This window comes from Engystomops pustulosus, chromosome 11, assembly GCF_040894005.1.
Source record: "Engystomops pustulosus chromosome 11, aEngPut4.maternal, whole genome shotgun sequence".
In the NCBI taxonomy this organism is placed as follows: Eukaryota; Metazoa; Chordata; class Amphibia; order Anura; family Leptodactylidae; genus Engystomops; species Engystomops pustulosus.
The window spans coordinates 63,860,672-63,881,210 of NC_092421.1; the positions used below are offsets into that span (position 1 = coordinate 63,860,672).

The following is a 20,539-nucleotide window of genomic DNA, read 5'->3' on the forward strand; positions in this document are numbered from 1 at the left end:
TTCATGAAGTGTATTACTTATCTACATCTTGGATAGTTGTGTAACATTGTTCATTGCTCCAAAATGTCGTGTATTTTCTACCAGTGAAGGTGGACTTTGATTCTTTACCTGAATATTTGTTTGGTCTCAGGCCTCTCATCTATAGAGCATGTTTTTAAACTTCCTAGCTACAATGAAATGCAGTATAATACCTAGAAAAGACTGGGCCCCATAGAAAAGTTGAGGTTGAACATGTAACATGACAAGGGATTCCCAATACAAGCAGCCCCGGGTTGCGTACAGGATAGGTTTGTTCTTAAGTTGAATTGGTATGCAAGTCGGAACTGTATATTTTATAATTTCTAACCCCAGCCAAATTGTTTTTGGCCTATGTGACAATTGGATTTAAAAAATGTGGGATTGTCATAAGAACTAAGATTAACAATAAAGCTTCATTACAGACACCTGTGATAACTGTTATAGCTGTTTAATGTAACCTCGGGCTAAAGTAAAGTAAATGGGCAACATCCAGAGGTCGTCTGTAAGTCAGGTGTTCTTAAATAGGGGACCGTCTGTATATAGTATAAAAAAAACGACACACCTGGTGTTTTTAATTAAACTTTATCAAGTGAGATCTACTGTATATACCTGCAAATAGTGTTGTTTAAAACAGCAGCTTGTTCTGCACAAACATAGTCCTCAGCCATTGGGGCTCATTTACTTACCCGTCCGACGGAGTTCACTGAAAGTTCGTTGTCCGAAGATCATGCACTGTGCCGCGATTCACTAAGATCGTGCGCCCGATATCCTGCATGTGTCGCTTCCCCGCTCAGGTCCGACAAAGTCCACCTTCTTCTTCCTGGTGCATGTAAGTGCTTGGGCTTGCGACACAATTTGTAAGTGAAATCCCGCGCTCAGTCGGAATCAGACGGATCATCCGACGGCACGGCCCCTAATTTGTGCCGCATGGAAGTCAACGCAACTGCGCCAAAAACCGATCACGTGCTACACAGTCCCAGCACAGACGCCTGTTTAATACCTGTCCAAGCCATGCAATCCCTGAAAAAGACAAACAGTCCGAAAAAAGTGTGATCCGTGACCCTTAGTAAATGAGCCCCATTGTCCGCAACCAGTCAAGACAGGATACTGACCATGAGGATATTATGATCCATTAAGAGAAATTATAAAAACATATAAATATGAGACAAGTATGAGGTCCCGTACACACTCACAGCGTGTGCTGGCGAAACATCTGGCCCGAATGGTGACAATCTGAACTGAACGGACAAGCTGAATTCAGTTCTGGTTGCTCAGCGTACGGGCCAGCTGTTCCAAGTAAAAATAAACTGTAGCATTCTTCACTGGACTACAGGCGGTCCCCTACTTAAGAACACTCGACTTATAGACCTTTCGTTACAAACGGACCACTGGATTTTGGTAATTTACTTAACTTTAGCCTTCGGCTACTATAAACAGTTATAACAGTTATTAAATGGGTCTGCAATGAAGCTTTAGTGTTAATCCTGGTTCTTATGCCAATTCAACATTTTTAAAATCCAATTGTCACAGAGACCAAAAAAAATTCTGGCTGGGATTACATTTATAAAGTAAACAGTTCCGACTTATATACAAATTCAACTTAAGAACAAACCTATCTTGTACTTCTAGGGTAGAATATCTTTATATACTGTTTATAACAGAATAAACATCTTAACATGTTTATTCAGATGTTTTCAGAAATTTTACGGACACTTAGATAAAATTTTATTGGAATTCACATATAACTAGTCGAAGCAGATTACAAGGGATGTCATTCCATTTCCCATTGTCTTGGATCTCCACGCAGTCTTCATTGTCCTTGCTATTATTTGGTTCTCCTAGGTTCCAGTTTGTAAATATGATCTTTTCTCCTGATAAGTATCTAAATATTCCTTCCACTTGAAAGTCTGATATTCCCAGAAAAGCTTTAGCGGATTCTCCCTTGGTGTTGAGTATCTCTTGCGTCGCACTATTTTCTGCTGCGCTTTTTGGGGTTGCCAAGACGCCTCCGGCTTCTCTGCATGTCCTCTGAGCATTTTCAAAATTTTCTTCCAAGCCGTTAGTTACAAATACTTTGTCACCGGACTGTTTACCACCGTGGAAGAGAAGAACTGTAACAGATAATAGATCATTTCTACTTGAGAAGATGCAACAATTAGATGAAGAAGAAAAGAGAAAAAAAGAAAGCGCCTGAGAAATATTGGGCCCCCTTCATGTTAATATTTTTTATTAATGACCTCATAGAGCAGGGGTGTCACACTCATTGGGGCACATTTACTTACCTGGTCCCTGCTCGATCCCCGAGGTGCGTTGTCAGCCAGGATGCCCATCTGTCGCGATGAAGATTGTGCACCCGATTTCCTGCATGTGTCGCTTCCCCGCTCAGGTCCGCTGGAGTTCAACATCTTCCTCCCGGTTCATGTAAGTGCATTGGATGCGACACAAATTAATTTGTTAAATCCCGCGCGGCCGTCCATCGGCCCGCCGACTGATTTGTGTCACGTGAAAGCCGGTGCGATTGTGACACAATCCGATCGCAGTCGATGCAATCCCTGGCGCGATCCCCGAAAATGACGGAAAACCCGATGGAACCTTAGTAAGTAAGCCCCATTTTCTCAGGGGGCACATCAGCCTTGCGGTTACCTTAAAGGGGCCGACATTTATACAGTATTAGCCAATTCAGGGCAACCACAAAGCTATATTGTTAAATTACCTGAGACACTGCCATGGTATGTGCACCCCCCAAAAAACAGCTAATACTTAGAGTGACCCCACAGCAGCCAGAGTAGCCCTACAGATGCCACAGTGCCCCCCACAGCTGCCACATGCCACAGTGCCCCCCACAGCCACCAGAATTCCCCAGACAGATGCCAAAGTCCACCCCATAGCTACTGTGAGTTCACCCACAGTAGCCACAGTGCCCACAACAGGGCCAGTGCCACAGTGTCTGCATAGTTACCACAGTGCCCCCCCCCCCCACAGCTTTCACATCACATTTGTGTAAGAGTCCTAGGTCCTAAGAGTCCTAAGACCAAATAAACGGGTCAAGCAAAAAAATTTCTGAGAAAGAAACTTCCTTTTTTGAAAACCTATTTTCAGAATGCATGAAACATGCGGAAAAATTCTATACATACATATAAAATATATACCAAGGTATAATTACTTTTCTTATATTTCCCAAGGCTTGCTTGAAATGTCTCTAATTCTCTCTGAAATGTATTTAATTGTTCCTTGACGACATCAACCTCTGAAAAAAAAAAAAGTTGTTTTATAGATTTATGATACACTGTGGCTAACAATAAATTTTGTAAAATTAAATTTTCCTTTAAAGGGAACCTATCAGTTACACTAAACCACACTGACTAAACATATCTTTATCTATCCCTATATTGTTCTTCTCTATGCCTGTAAAGTTCCACAGTCTATTTATAAAGTAGATTCAGCATCTATGCATACTCAAGTTCCCTCAGCTTCCTGATTGACAAGGAGAGTACTTTCGCTTCAGCTAAAACAACTTGGACCTGCTGCCACATTACTCCCTCGAGCATGAGAAAGACATTGGCTGTGTGACTCGCTGAAGAGAATTCCTGAGGGAGTGTGAATGAGGAACTTGATTTCCCTTTTCAGTGGCTCTCTTAACTCATTCCTTAGCTGATTCTACCTACCTCAGGAATTCTCTTCAGCGAATCACACAGCCAGTGTCTCTATCAGGTAGCTGGAGGCATGACTGAGCTGAAAGAACATGAATATGCTGGACTAAGCTCAAAGGAAAGAATCACATGAAGTCAACATTATAAATTGCATATTTTTAGTTAGAGTGTTACTTCAACTTAATTTTGAAAAATATAAAAAATTTAATAAAAAGGTCATACAGTCCTAAAAATGATAGTATTGAAAATGTCATCAAAAGTCACAAAAAATGACACTACCCACAGCTACATACATTGAAGTATGAAAAAGTTATTAGCACCAGAAGATGGTAAAGGCACAAATGCGTTTTTCACCAATTTTACTGCATTTGGATTTTTTTCCCGCTTCCCAGTACACAGCATGGAATATTAAATACCACCATTTTGAAGTGCAATTTATATTATGCAGAAAACAAGCCCTCACAAAGCTCTGTACATGGAAAAATAAAAAAGTTATAGATTTTTGAAGGTGGGAAGTGAAAAATTAAAACGCAAAATCGAAAAAGGGCTGCGACGGGAAGGGGTTAATTGAAAGGCATTTAGGCTGTGGTCACATGTTCCGCTAAGCGTCCATCCATAACGCGACGCTCGTGCACAGGGGACCGCCCCCTGTGCGCTAGCGTCGCTTTATGAATGGACGCCTAGCGGAACGTGTGACTGCGGCCTAAAATACTTCACGGTTTCTGTTGCTGGAGAGTTCATATTTGTGCCCCATGCATGGATTTAGAAATTATTCCGAATTTCCACTTCCATTACTAATCTGTCTTCAGACAACGCCTATAGAAAGAAGGTTCCCTAATCTGGTGCTTATGTGTCTTTATGTGTCGAAATTACCATCTGACTTGGTGCGTAGTGTCATTTTGCAGCAGTTATTTCCTTTCCTACCTTTTATTGTAGATAAACCCAAACAAGGAAAAATATTTGGATTCTCAACCATATTCTTTAATCCACACTTAAACAATTGTGATAAAGGTACATTACCTGAAGTAGCGCTGACACCCTGCTCCCCTTTTTGTCCAACAGAGCCCTTCTCTCCCTTTTCCCCAGGAGGACCAAGTTTTCCAGGAGGTCCCTGAACTCCTCTGGATCCCTGTGGACCTGTATGTGATGGCAGACATCAGAAATTAAAGGGATTGTCTAGAGATTGAAAAACATGGCTTTTTTCTTCCAAAAACAAAGCCACACCTGACCTGGTTTTTACCACTATACAGAACTAAATAGAGCAACACCAAAAACGTACAACAGTGCAGTAATATTAATGATGCATCTCTAGATACAATGGAGGATGTGTAGCTTTAATTCTATTGTATTTGTCTCATTTTTGTCATTTGTGTGATTTTTTTTTTTACTGTCGTTTTTTACATGGACCCTGTTTGATAAATTGGAATTATTTCACATGCTTTAAATATTTGAAATTTTTTTCATAAACCTGTTGGGCATTGAAAATTTAGGCTGTTTTTTTTTTCTTTTGAAATTTTTGCACTCACATATTTAAATGTATTTGTTACTTGTAAGGGTGCGGTCATGTGGTGTTAACACGTGCGTTTTCAAATGCTTTACAACAGTTGAGAAGAGAAATCTCATGCAAGTAAGTAATTTCCATATACCTGTTGGGAACTCCAGGAACCTTAAATGTGCTCCACACTTTCCTGGACTCTTCCGCAGATAGATGTGGGACATCACACTGTTGCTCATCTTCTCTTAAATGTATCCAATATTCTACCTTAACCCCTTCCCGACGCGCGCCGTACTAGTACGGCGCGCGCCGGGTCCCGGTGCATGGAGAGGGCTCGCGGGCCGAGCCCTCTCCATAGCCGGCAAGTCTTTGCTGCATATTGCAGCAAAGGCTTACCGGTAACACCCGCGATCGGTGCTAGCCGATCGGTGCTGCCGGAGGCTTCAAAAAGATGGCGCCGCATGGGCGCCGCCATCTTGGCGCGGATCTTCGCTCCCCGATGACGTCACGGGGAGCGGTGATCCGTTGCCATGACAGCATCGGGCCTCACGAAGGCCCGAAGCTGTCTCTTTTTAACCCATTCATTACAATGTGCTATCAGCACATTGTAATGAATGAGGAGTAAAATCCCCATATACTGCCATATTGCAGTATGGCAGTATATGGTAGGATCGATCAGACAACCTAGGGTTAAAGTACCCTAGGGAGTCTGAAAAATAGTTAAAGTAAAAGTAAAAAAAAGTTTAAAAAAAAAAAATTATATTAAAAAAACCTAAAAATTCAAATCACCCCCCTTTCCCTAGAACTGATATTAATATTAATAAACAATAAAAATCATAAACACATTAGGTATCACCGCGTCCGAAAATGTCCGATCTATCAAACTATAATAACGGTTTTTCACTGCGTTTAACCCCGTAACGGAAAATAGCGTCCAAAGTCAAAAATGACATTTTTTTGCCATTTTGGAAAATATAAAAAAATTAATAAAAAGTGATCAAAAGGTAGCACAGTCCTAACAATGATAGCAATGAAAACGCCATCAAAAGTCGCAAAAAATGACACCACCCACAGCTTGGTACACCAAAGTATGAAAAAGTTATTAGCGCCAGAAGATGGCAAAATCAAAAAAAAAATTTTTGTACAGGAGGTTTTAATTTTTTTAAATGTATGAAAACATTATAAAACCTGTACAAATGTGGTATCCCTGTGATCGTAGAAACCCAAAGAATAAAGTAGACATGTCATTTGGGGCACACAGTGAAAGCTGTAAAATCCAAGCCCACAAGAAAACGTTGCAAATGTGTTTTTTCACCATTTTCACTGCATTTGGAATTTTTTTCCCGCTTCCCAGTACGCGCCATGGAACATTAAATACCGTCACTACGAAGTGCAATTTGTTACGCAGAAAATAAGCCATAACAGAGCTCTTTATGTGGAAAAATAAAAAAGTTATAGATTTTTGAAGGTGGGGTGTGAAAAATGGAAGTGAAAAAAATAAAAAAGGCCAAGTCGTTAAGGGGTTAAACAAGTTCACTGATTACATCGAGATGTCTTTCTTCGATAAAGCCTCTCAGAACTACATAATCACTTGACAAACACAAAGCAACAGGTTTTGTTAGATCTTTAGCGACCCATTGCCACCGTAACAAGAGCCAGCCTGCAGAGTATCTAATCAGATGAGCAGTTCTATTCCCAGATTTACCGTATTTTTCAGGTTTGACAGGTATTTAACAGGGTTCTGCGCCGGCATTGTGTCGCACGCAATTGGTTTCTGGCGCAGCGCGGGATTTAACTTTCAAATTGTGTCGCAAGACAATGCACTTACACGCACCAGGAAGAAGAAGGTGAACTCCGGCGGACCTGAGCGGGGAGCGACACATGCAGGATATCGGGCGCACGATCTTAGTGAATCGTGGCACAGTGCATGATCGCCGGACAATGCACTTTCGTGAACCTCGCAGGACCTGTTAAGTAAATGTGCCCCAACGTGTGAATCTCAAGGGAGATATTCGTCTTGGCTTTCCTAGTAACCCTACAAGATCCCAAAATAAGCTATTTAACTGTACTATCTCCAAGAATGTAAATTGCATATTAACTATGATGTGGAAAGTCACGCACAACACTTTTATTGTATCACATGTCATTTTGGTCCACAATTGGACCCTGTTTGTATCGTTTGTTTATATATTATCAATTGAATTTTTGTGGAAACAAAAGGAAAGTTTTTGGTCAACCTTCTTTTCGAGTTGGGCAAAGCTAGTCTTGTCCTTCAGATCCAATACTTCATGCAATCTCATCTACGGTGGGAGAACATCATCTATTTTACAAGTTATTTTCTAACCAAAATGACAAAAACTACCGTATTTTTCTGCCTATAAGGCGCACCGGACTATAAGGCGCATTAGTCCGATGCGCCTTATATATGTAATAATTCCATATATAAGGCGCATCGGACTATAAGGCGCGGGGTCCGGGGGCATGGCGGAGGTCCGGGGGCGGAGCGGAGACCCGAAGGGGCGCGACGCGGAGAAGAGACGCGACGCAACCCGAAGACGCGACCCGACGAGACGCGGCAACGCGGGGAAGGTGAGTGGGGAAGGTGAGGGGGAGGTGGAGGAGGGCAGCGGACCATACTTACATAGGTCCCCGCTACCGGAGACAGCAGATCTCCAGCGGGAACTGCAGACCACGCGGCAGAAGTTGTTCGTGCCGCGTGGTCTGCAGTTCCCGCTGGAGATCTGCCGTCTCCGGTCTCCGGTAGCGGGGACCTATGTAAGTATGGTCCGCTGCCCAGCGCCATACATAGGGCGCACCGGACTATAAGGCGCACTTTGGATTTCCACGGAAATCCAAGGCTTTTAAGTGCACCTTATAGTCCGGAAAATACGGTACACTTGCTCCAATTAACCTTCATCCCAGAAATTGAACAAAAAATCCTAAGGTTCAGGTTTGCTCTATTAACATCACTCTTAGAGGAACACATAAACATCACATTGGGGCTCATTTACTAAGGGTCCGAATCGCTTTTTTCCGCCAGGTTTCCCAAATTTTTCCGATTTGCGCCGAATTGCCCTGGGATTTTGGCGCATGCGTTCGGATTTGGCGCATCAGCGCCGGCTTTCACGCAACAGAAATCTGGGGACGTGGCCGTCAGAAAATAATACTCTTCAATCTCCTCTAGAGAGGCGGCTCTGTCAACCCCCCAACAGATCATCATAAAACTTGGTAATTTCTGCAATCATAGGATCCCCTCTAACCTCCCCATCCTTGCCAAGGATAGCAGAGATAACGCCTTTGGCTTTATAGCAATTTTTAAAGAAACACTGCTCATCCTGTTCAAGATGATTTACCTTTGCAGCAAAAATAATCTTCTTCCCCTTCTCTACCAAAGAGGAATTAATGTCATTCTTGACCTTTTGGATCTCACTTCTCACATCCACCCCACAATCCCTTAATCTGGAAAGAAGTTCAAGTCTTTTAACATTTCTAGCATCTTTTTTCTTTATCGTCCCAGCCTTACAGACCCCAACCTTCTTGAGAAAAGAGGACATCCTAATCTTAGCCCAATCCCACCAGGTAAGCAAATCAACAAAATTACTGTTACTAGAGATACAGAAAAGAAAAAGCTTCTCCAAATCCTTCATCACTCCCGCATCCTCCAGCAGATTAACATTAAAGGGGTATTCTCGTCTGGGCATTAACATTCAGTTTGATTAATCTGCCATATATATAAAGATTTCTTCAATTAGATGTTATTAAAAAATTTACCTGGGTGAAGATAATTTCTCATGATAGTCATATGGTCCCTTAAAAACAAGACTGTGTCCTTGGATACAACCACCTCTGATGAAGGGATTGCCCAAATAAACAAAAGGTTTTTGTATATGAAATGTCCAGGAGTTACTGCATGTCCCGCAGGCGTCCTGTGGTAATGATCGCTGAATCCAGGTGGCCAGGCAGGACTGAATAGTACATGCATGTCTGGCCACCACTGCTAGATTGTGAGGTGGCCGTATCCGAGGAAGCTATCTGGTTTCTAAGGGACAGCATGGCTACATTTATGAAAAATTATCTTAACACAGAGACATTTTTTTAATAACATCCAATTGAAGAAATGTTTACATATGACAAATGAATTACATTAAATGTGAATGCCCAGATGGGAATACCCCTTTAAGTTTCCACACGCCTCTTCCAAAAATTAGTCATCAAAATTAATTTCAGCAAAAAAAACAGCATGGTCAGAAAAGCTAACTTTCTTTGTATATACTTTACACCAATTAAGTCCCTCCGAGGAGAGAAATGAATCTATCCTTGATTTACACTGACCACCCACAGCAAAAAAAGTAAACCTGTCCTCACTTGAAAGTTGTTCACCAACATCAGAAAACCGTAAATCGTGAATCAAATTGTTCAAAACATTAGGAGAAGCATCCAACTTCACAGCTGAAGAGCCTAGCCTATCATTTATACCTATCATATATCATTTATACCTTTTGAAATCCCCAGCTTACAATGAGCCATCCTACCCACAACATGCAGCTTCAAATTTTCCGAAAAAGGTTGTCCGATGTTGTAGCTCTGCAGGACAATAAACCCCAAAGACACAAAACCTGTGGCTCGAAAAATATAAATCAATAGACATTAGCCAGCCTGGCACCATATTTATATACTCAAGTACTGAAATATTGGGATTTCTTATTAGAAGACCTACACCTGCACTTCTATTCCCACCCCCAGACCAGTATCATGGACACCAAGGCCACTTGTCATCCCTAGGTGCAATATTTTAATAGCACTCCTGCAGACAAATAATATCAGCACTATAACGCTTGAGGATATTAAGAATAGCTGCTCTTCTAAAACTGGAACCTATGCTTCTAACAGTGAGACTAGAAAACACTAGGGCCATGGCAAATTAGAATGAGAGAAAAAACGAATATAGCTTCATTCAAAATTCACACAGAAATCTGTGGGGCAGATTAACTTACCCGGTCCATTCGCGATCCAGCGGCGCGTTCTCTGCGGTGGATTCGGGTCTTCCGGCGATTCACTAAGGCAGTTCCTCCGACGTCCACCAGGTGGCGCTGCAGCACTGAACTCCGCCGAGGCCGCCGGAATGCACTGAAGTTCACCGGCCTATTCCTGGTGGAGGTAAGCGCGAGTCCCGCAACACTTTTTTTTTTTTTAAATGCGACGGTTTTTCCAAATCGATTGGGTGTTCGTTAGCCCCCCCCCCCGATTTCCATCGCGTGCATGCCAGCGCCGATGCGCCACAATCCGATCGCGTGCGCCAAAATCCCGGGGCAATACAGGGAAAATCGGCACAAATCGGAAATATTAGGGTAACACGTCGGGAAAACGTGAATCAGGCCCTTAGTAAATGACCCTCAGTGTGTGCCATCAATCAGCATGGGCTCTGTACATGATCATAGAATAAATTAAAGGGGTTATTCAGTTACACAAATTTTCTTAGGGCTGGGGCGGGCTATTTAAAAATAACAAATGTGTACTTACCTCCGGCTGACCGGAAGCTCCCATCCCATGTTAACAGTAATGTAATTGGGCAAATCACCTCTCCTCACCTGTTGTAATGTGTTTCAAGACACAATTAAAGAGGCTTAAGTAACCAATACATTTTTAAGAAAAATGTAAATGCAAAAATTTCTGAATTTTCAAAAAAGGGGATACTGTGCAAAATTTTAAACATTTAAAGCATGTGAAATGATTCCAATTTACATGTTAAAACAGGATGCCAGGGGCAGATTTTTGCACCTAAAAAGGTTGGAAAAATAAGCAAAAAAAAGTGAAAAGTCGCACAGAACATCTGGAAACTAAAGATACATAAGGCACAAGGTGCAGACCAAGGTGTACTTGAAAAACAACAGCAAAAGTTTCAGTGAAAAGTCGCAAAAAACAAAAAAAGTCGCAAAAATAAGACAATTTGACAAGCAGAAATAAAGATACATGTGCCCAATGAATAATAAAAATACAGACAGAAATGAATTTTGTGTCATGCTATCAATCACTAACCCCGGTCTCCCTTTTCTCCTTTGACTCCTTCTTTGCCATCTCTTCCATCTCTTCCAGGCAATCCGCTGTGGCCATGTGTACTACATGATATAACAGCGCAGGTATTGGTCACTTCCTCACATCTGCCATTATCTGTGGTTGTGTGCGCCCTCACCAAGAGTCCATATAGCAAAAAAGTTAAAAACTGTATAAAACTCATTGTTCAGGATTTTCTTTGAAAGAAAAAGGTGTAAAGTCATTGTTAGGATCCTGTAATTGTAAAAACGACATAGTCCAAACACAGCAATAAAAAATCTCATAACATAGGAACTAGATGAATAACCATTGTTTCTAATGACCTTGTCTAAAGTTTTTTTTTTTTTTAATGTAAAGTAGTTATGTTGAAGTGTGAAAACTATGACTGGTTTTCTAAATTCAGTACTTTTATGCCGTTTTTGAAGCCAAAACCAGGTAAGAAATGATAAATAAAACATTAGTGCCCCCTTGTGGTGCTAATTGTTGTACATCTTATGGAAGTCATTGTTTATTACGAAGGATGAGTACAGACAGTTCTTGGGTTACGTACAAGATAGGTTCCCTAAGTTTGTTCTTAAGTTGAATTTGTATGTAAGTCGAAACTGTATATTTTGTAATTGTAGACCAAGACAAAAAAATGTTTTGTCCCAGTGACTATTGTAGTTTCAAATTTTTTTGCTGCAATGGGACCAAGGATTATCAATAAAGCTTCATTACAGACTCCTTACAGCTGATCATTGCAGCCTGGGACTATAGTAACATCCAGAGAGCTTCACCAGAGGTCTCAGTGCCCAGAGGGGTCCGTCTGTAACTAGGGGTCGTCTGTAAGTCGGGTGTTCTTAAGTAGGGGACCGCCTGTATAACTCAATGTTTGAATCCCCAAACTCCAGCCACAATTCTGGTTCAAGTTCGGCGTTCGACCTCATTCTCGGCGTTAATACCCATGATCAGTGCCGGCACCTGATCAATGTGGGGGAAAGCGTTCAGGTGCCCAAACCTGAAACCGGACAGAACTTTTAGGTCTGGAACGGATCCATCCCTGCATATAGTCCAATACAGGCAGTCCCCGGGTTACATACAAGATAGGGTCCCTAGGTTTGTTCTTAAGTTGAATTTGTATTTGTAAGTCGAAACTGTATATTTTATAATTGTATTCTAGACAATTTTTTTTTTTTTGGCCCCAGTGACAATTGGAGTTTCTAAATTTTTCGCTGTAATTGGAACCAATGATTATCAATAAAGCTATATTACAGACACCTTACAGCTGATCACTGCAGCCTGGGACTATAGTAACACACAGAGAGCTTCACCAGAGGTCACAGTGGGGGTAGAGGTCCGTCTGTAACTAGGGGTCATCTGTAAGTTGGGTGTCCTTAAGTAGGGGACCGTCTGTATTTCTAAAACAGCCTCAAGAGCAGAGGATGTTTACAAAATGCAAACAATCTACAAAAAAATTTACTAAAAACTTCCTAAAGATGTATAAAACAGAAATCAATATAACTTTACTTTAATGTCCGGCATATTTAGATTGTTTGTTTGATTTAAGAAAATATTATGTATTTCTTTCAGTTAATTTTCTTCAAATTATCTCGTGTTCTCATTCCATTTTACGACCATTCTTTCCACAATTTTAAGTAGAAATAAATTTCATGTTTTCATAAAATGCTAAAATCGAATTAATCCTGAAATAAAACATTGTAACAATAGATCGACATATTTTTATTACGGAACAAAATTTTAAAAAATAACATGTAAAGTAAATATAAAGTTTTACTTACCAGGAAGCAGCATAACAAATGAGAAATAAATCTGCTTTGGTGCAAGTTCCAAATCTTTCCAACTAGTTCACTATTTAAAGGAGCATCATAGGTTTTTTAGTCAACATCCCAAATGTTCTGATTATACGTTTAACAATACAATACAAAAGAAAATAAAGATGAATGTGGATTAGCCACTTACAGAAACCGTTTGTTTTCTCAATGTCTATTTGCACTTCCAGAGTTCACCAGTTGAACTTTGCTCTTTTTTTGTAGTGTTTAAACTGTGTTTCACTCGTTTAAAATGTTGCCTATTTTTATATACCTGAACGTAATATTTTAGTTTATTTGTAAAATGAGATTTGAAAACACATAGCCAACCCTGTGACACAAATCTTAAAGGGAACCTGTCACCAGGGACCTCATTTTCAGTTAAGAAAAGTTGTAGAAGCCCATCACACCTGCATTGCACATATGCCTTACTGCTTTCTCTAAGCATTTGAATTACAATATAATTGTGCACCCTGACAGAATCTTCTGTGTAGTCTCAGGGGTTGGGCTATGGTTTGAATGGATTTAAAAAAAACAACATGTGATTTGTCTGTGCTGCAGACTCCTCAGCTCTCAGCCCCCACCTTTGTGGTCATGTGCAGCTCCTCCCCCTCCCACTGATGTCAGCTCACCAGGCTGTGAGCTCTGTAAGGAAGCAAGAGGTAGGAGCTGTACAGGAGCACAAAGGTTGGGAATGAGAGCTGAGGAGTGAGCAGCAAAGATAAGTCATGTGTTGTTATTTTAAATGCATCCAAACCAAAGCCCAACCCCTGGGACTACACAGAGGATTCTGTCAGGTTGCAGGGTAATTTAGAACACACAATTATATTGTAATGCAAATGCTTAGAAAAGACAGTAAGGCATATTTGCACTGCAGGTGTAATGGGCTTCTGCAACTCGTCTTTAGTGAAAATGAGGTCCCTGGTGCCAGGTTCCTTTTAAATCCTAAAAGCACTTTATCAATATTTCTTACAAAAATAAAATTACAGATTTAGGTATTTTATTTTCAAAACCATTTAAGAATAACTTGTGTATAGCATCTGTTCCAAAACACAACACCATGTAAGGTTAACCCCTAGGCGCACCAGGACGTTATAGTACGTCCCCGGGGCTAGATGCTTAGCGCACGGGGACGTTCTATAACGTCCTGCTTCTGGCACCGGCTCACGAACGGAGCCGGTACCAGAAGCAGCGGCTGTCAGCTGTCTAGTACAGCTGACAGCCTGCGCTAACACCCGCGATCGGAGCCGGCTCCGATCGCGGGTGTTAACCCCTTACACGCCGCGGTCAAACATGACCGCGGCGTGTAAGGGTGTTTGCGCTGTGGATCGGATCCCCCGTGCCGCTTACCAGGGGATCCGATCCACTTCTGGGCAGCTCCGAGGACTGGCATGTGCCCCGGAGCTGCCCGGTCTCCATGGCAGTCAGACCCCTTCCGGTTGAGCATGCTCAGACAGTTTACACTGCTCTACAATAAAATAGTATTGTAGAGCAGTGTATTGAACTTAAACCAGTGATCAGAGCATCACTGGTTCAAGTTCAAGTATGTATAAGTAAAAATATGCAAAAACACTTAACACTACATATTATAATAAATAAAAAATAAATACATAAAAATATAAGCCCCAAAAATGTCACTTTCCCATAAAAACACTTAATAAAGTATAAAAAACACAAAAACACAAAAAACCCCGCATATTTGGTATTGCCGCGTCCGTAACAATCTGTATAATAAAACAGAATCATTACTGGACCCGCACGGTACACGCCGTAGAAAAAAAAACGCAAAAATGTTCCGAAAAAAGATAATTTTTAATTAATACCCTATCAAAAAATGCTCTAAAAAGTAATGTAAAAAATGTTATGCACTCCAAAATAAGCCCACTAAAAAGAACAACTCTTCTCGCAAAAAATAAGCCCCTAACCAGATTTGTCAGCCGAAAAATAAAAAAGTTATGCATATGAAAAGATGGTGATGCTAAAATGAACAAGATTTTCTCCAAATTGGTTTTTATTCAGTACAATTGAATAAAATACACAAAACCCCCACATATTTGGTATCCCTGCGTCCGTAACAATCTGCATAATAAAACAGAATCGTTATTAGATCCGCAAAGTGAACCTCGTAAAAAACAAAACAAAAAAAAGCTCCAGAAAAAAGATCATTTTCAATTAATACCCTATAAAAATGCTCTAAAAAGGGATTTAAAAAATGTTATGCACTCTAAAATAAGACCACTAAAAAGAACAATCCTTCTCGCAAAAAATAAGCCCTTAAACAGATTTGTGAGGCGAAAAATAAAAAAGTTATGCATACGAAAGACGGTGATGCTAAAATTAACAACATTTTTGCCAAATTACTTTTTATGCAGTAAAAATGGGAAAAAAATAAAAAATCTATATAAATGAGGTCTTTTTGTAATCGTGGCAATCCAAAGAATAAAAATAATATACTATTTTTATGGTATGGTAAACGGGCAAAAAAAAAACCCCATAAAAATCTTCCTGAAAAGTGATGATTTTCATTTCCTCCACCAACAAAGAGTTAATAAAATCTCACCAATTAGCCTATAGATTCCCCCAAATTACGTACCAGAAAAGTGCATCTCATGTGGCAAAAGAAATAAGCCCCTATAGGTCCACATTAAAAAAAAGAAAAAAATTATAGCCTGTACAATGTGACATAGAAAATCTTATCTGGATGGCGCCTCCTTCCCTTCTATGCCCGGCCGTGCGCCCATACAGCAGGTTACCACCACATATAGAGTATCCGTGTACTCGGGAGGAATTGGGTATCAAACTTTGTGGAGCCTTTATTCATTTAATCCATTGTAAATGTTTAATTTTCCACCCAAAATGGGTGTATTGTGAAAAAATATTACAATTTGCAGACTGCACCTCCATTTTGTTTTAACCCCTATAAAACACGTAAAGCGTTAACAAACTTCTTAAAAGTGGTTTTTCATACGTTGAGGTGTGTAGTTTCCACAATGGGGTAATTTACGAGTCCCACTATTATTTAGGCCTCTCAGTGTCAATTAGAAGTTGAGCAGGTCCATCTAAATACGGGTTTTGGTGATTTTACAAAAAATGTGAAAAATGATACCTAAATTCTGAGCCTCATAACATTCTAGTAAAATATGTGGAATCTTAAAAAACCATGGCAACATAAAGCAGACATTTGGGAAATGTAAGTTATGAATTTATTTGGGAGCTATGACTATTTGCATCAAAAGTAGAGAATTTAGAACGTTGAAAATAAAGAATTTTTCCAAATTTTTTCCAAATTTTGTTTTTTTTCATAACTAAACACAAAAGATATCATCCAAATTTTTAAACTAATTTGAAGTACAATGTGTCACGAGAAAACAATCTAAAAATCCCCTGGATATCTCATAGCGTTCCAAAGCTATAACCACTTATAGTGACACAGGTCAGATTTGAAGAATGGGGCCGCGTCCTAAAGGCCAAAATAGGCTGTGTCCCCTAGGGGTTAAAGGAAATCTGCCATCAAAATCCATCATGATAAACCTGGGACACTTACTCATAGATCCAGGCACCGGAACTGTGGTAATCGTCTTATATGTGCATATACACAGATAGTAGGAAAATGGGAAAAAGGGAGAAAAAATGGGAAAGACAGGTGCCCTGAAAGTGTAGTTAATATGCTCTGTTCCTCCGGTGTGCTGCCTGTGCTGCAATGGATAGTTCATCGGGATTAAGACAAGATGCAGAGTCTGCTTTGTGGACTTCCAGGAAAAAAAATAGACGTTTGGAGAACTCAACTAGTTCTAAAATACTTTTATTTTTAATAGTTTAAAATGTATATATAAAGGCCTAAGAACAGGGCGATTCGCCATAAGCACATGGGATTCCCTGTTGTAGAACAATAATAAAAACAGAATTGAGAAACAAACTTATCATCAGTCCTGCGAGTGAATGATATGGAAGTGCATTTAACCTGGTGCCAAAAACCGGTTAGAAAACGCTGGTGACATCAGAGCAGGTGTATTGAAAGTAGAAAAAATCACATCCAGCTCACCTCTTGGTGCGCGGAGATAAGATCAGAAGTCCTGCAATTCGGAAGCAAAAATTACTCCAGCAGGTCCACGGGAACACTTTAACCTCTTCCCAATGCACACCATAATAGCGAAGCGGGAAGTTGCTTAACGACGCTCACCATACATTCAGAGCCGGCACCATACAGAATGGTCAGTTATCACAGTGAACTTTCCCGGTGAATTCCGCTTCTTCTAAAGGAAGGTCTCAGAAAAGAGACTGTTCCAAAAGGTGGAACTACGACATATTACTATAATACCTACAAGAACTTCAGAGTGACAAAATTTTAGTTGGTCCCCTGGTATATTCCACCTCCTTTTACACAACGCATTCACAATTCACATCCAACCTTTGTTGTGAATTCATTTCAGTAAAAAGAAATTGTTAGATCAAATTTCTCACCATACCCGTCAATTATTTCCTTGGGGGAAAAGAACTAGGGTTTTATTTTTGTGGGTTTTTTTTTTTTATTTAGGATTTCTATTTCCCCTCCAAGCCTCTGGATTTATTAGCAGATCCTTTGTAATTCTCCAAATTCTTTATTTAGTAATTATTATTTATTTATATTCCAAGTGCTTTATCATTTCGGAGCCCTGCTGGATTTTCTGGCAAGCGTTTAGGATCAAACCTTGGCTTCCTAATAAGAGAGCTGACATTTCACAGTGGCACAACTTGGGCACCACATAACGGGTGTCAAATAATGGGCACCACATAACGGGCGTCACATAATGGGCACCACATAACGGGTGTCACATAATGGGCACCACATAACGGGGCGTCACATAATGGGCACCGCATAATAGGTGTCACATAATGGGCACCAAATAACGGGCGTCACCTAACGGGCACCACATAATGGTCGTCACATAATGGTCGTCACATAATGGGCACCACATAACGGGCACCACATAACGGGTGTCACATAATGGGCACCACATAACGGGCGTCACATAAATGGCACCACATAACGGGCACCACATAATGGGCACCACATAACGGGCACCACATAATGGGCTTCACATAATGGGCACCACATAACTGGCGTCACATAATGGGTACCACATAACTGGCGTCACATAATGGGCACCACATAACGGGCGTCACATAACGGGCGTCACATAATGGGCACCACATAACGGGCGTCACATAATGGGTACCACATAACTGGCGTCACATAATGGGCACCACATAACGGGCGTCACATAACGGGCGTCACATAATGGGCACCACATAACGGGCGTCACATAATGGGCACCGAACTTCCCAGAAATAATTGCAATTTGCTTCATGGACATCCATTGCACATCATATTTAGAAACCACCTGTATGTTCAAAATGCTCATTTCACCACTTGTATTACACTACACCACATATTATACCTTGCTGTATTTCCCAAGGGGTGTAAATTAAAAAATTAGGGTCACTTTTCAGGTTTTCCTCTGTTTTGTACCACTATGGCTCTCAGAATGCATCCTGACACATATAAAGGATTTAAAATTTAGCTTCTACTGTGCACATGTGGGGCACTGCTATACTCAAGGGAAATAGTTTTACAAATGTTGGGGGTTATTTCATCTTTTCATCTTTCTCCTTTTAGGGGCTTAGTTGAATCAAACACCTGTAGGAGCGAATACACATATTACACCTTGCTAAATTCTCATAGGGGTGTACTTTTCAAAATGGTGACACTTCTCAGGGTTTCCCTCTGTTTTATGCCCCTAGGGCTCTCCAAATGCATCCTGACACCTTTATAGAATTTCTGTCAAATTTGGCTTCTAAAAGGCAAACAGACAATTTTCTCTTCTGAGCCCTACAACATTTTATATGCACAAGTGGTGCAATTCTGTGCTTAGGAGAAATAGTTTTACACATTTTGGTGGTTGTTTCATTTTTTTTCCTTTGTGGCCTACAAAAATTTGGGGTAAAACTGACTTTTTGGTGCCTAATTCAATCAAACATCTGTTAGGGAAAATACACAAATTATACCTTGCTAAATTCTCCAAGTGGTGTGCTTTCCAAAATGTTGTCTCTCGTTGGGAGTCTCCTCTGTTTTGGTACCACTAGGGCCAGGGCCGGTTCTAGACAAAGTGGGGTCCTGGGCAAAACTAAAAGTGGGGCCCCAAAATAAAACTATTTTATGACCAGTCACAGTCAGTAAGAGACCCCCCCCCCCCCAGTACAAACTGTAATTTTGGAGAATTTTATACGAGATAGATCATAGGGAGATTGATGGGCAGCATGGTGGCTCAGTGGTTAGCACTATAGCCTTGCAGTGCTGGTCAACATCTGCAAAGAGTTTATATGTTCTCTCTGTGTCTGCGTGGGTTTCCTCCGGGTCCTCCGGTTTCCTCCCACACTCCAAAAAATTACTGGTTGGTTGATTAGACTGTGAGGCCCATTGGGGACAAGGACCGTTAATTTCTGAAAGCAGACACTTGCCCCATCTTCAACATTGCATCAAACAGTTTATAGACATAGACGCCTTCATGCAATTTTGATTCAAACTGAAACATTTTATAAAAAATACTTAAAATTTTACTTTGATGGTAAAAAAATTGTTCCAAACAGAAAATATTTATCTTCACATTTCCTAAATGTAATAGATGGACATGTGTAGAGTTCACAAATGCCTCATATTGATATGTTCACATAAATAAATCCACATAATATCACTAAAACTGTAATAACTAGAGATCTGCTTTTCAGCTAGACATTTTAAGACAGTCACAACCTGCAAAATATATATATATATACGCCATAAAACCTATAGAATTTTGAAAGCAGACAACCAGGCGATGCATTTGGCAATTAACATTCAAAATTTCCTCTAAAATATGAACAAATCCAGTCTACTTATATAAAGAAAATCTACTTTCCTAAAACAGTAAAATGTGAGGAGCTCATAAAATACCCCACATGTGGATATTCACCAAAATATGCAGCAAAGGGAACGTTAAATCCCCAGAGGAACCAAACTATTTTTGCAGAAAATTGCACTGAGCGTCACACAGATCTATCATTGTATGACCCTTACATAATGGTGACCCAAATAAATAATTATATATCCATAAACCCCTCTAATGAGATAACAAAAGTCACGTTTAGATGTGCGCCAATGTATTAGCTGCACAATAACAGAACCCTCCGCGCTTCATAAGAAGAGGTGTATAGGTGTAGATAATGGAGGATGGTGAGATATAAAAACTTTATTCCAGAACATGTGTGTGTTTTTGGTGTTACATATAACTTTATGGACATGTTCTGGGTCCCGGTGTTAATGTGTCGGCACATTATGTGAAGAGGATTGAATGTTCATCGTATTAGTCAACTTTTCCAACAACAAAAAACTATCACAAAATAAAAGGCAATAAAAAGAAAGTGTGTTCTTAGATAGTTCTGCATAGAGAAGGGTTAAAAACATGAATATTAGTTGATATTATCCCTTCTCAAAATGTAGT

At 40.3% G+C, this 20,539-nt stretch overlaps 1 protein-coding gene across 1 annotated transcript; it reads right to left on the reverse strand.

The window, feature by feature from the left end:
- Positions 1–1,714: 1,714 nt before the first annotated feature.
- LOC140105713 (mannose-binding protein C-like) lies at positions 1,715–13,183 on the reverse strand. The gene is made up of 5 exons (XM_072129739.1): positions 12,993–13,183; positions 11,200–11,411; positions 4,689–4,805; positions 3,182–3,265; positions 1,715–2,129 (listed from the first exon to the last, which is right to left on the reverse strand). Exons 2-5 carry the CDS (start codon positions 11,396–11,398, stop codon positions 1,744–1,746), a joined length of 786 nt encoding a protein of 261 aa, XP_071985840.1. The 5' UTR covers positions 11,399–11,411; positions 12,993–13,183; the 3' UTR covers positions 1,715–1,743.
- Between the last annotated feature and the right edge of the window lie 7,356 nt (positions 13,184–20,539).

What these genes read in the sequence shown, in the direction of transcription:
- LOC140105713 (XM_072129739.1), bottom strand. Translation starts at nt 11,398, where the DNA reads ATGAGTTTTATACAGTTTTTAACTTTTTTGCTATATGGACTCTTGGTG. An exon ending in AGGAGAAAAGGGAGACCGGG is followed by an intron (nt 4,806 to 11,199) that starts GTTAGTGATTGA and finishes CATCACATACAG; the next exon opens with GTCCACAGGGATCCAGAGGA. An exon ending in GGGTGTCAGCGCTACTTCAG is followed by an intron (nt 3,266 to 4,688) that starts GTAATGTACCTT and finishes TTTTTTTTTCAG; the next exon opens with AGGTTGATGTCGTCAAGGAA.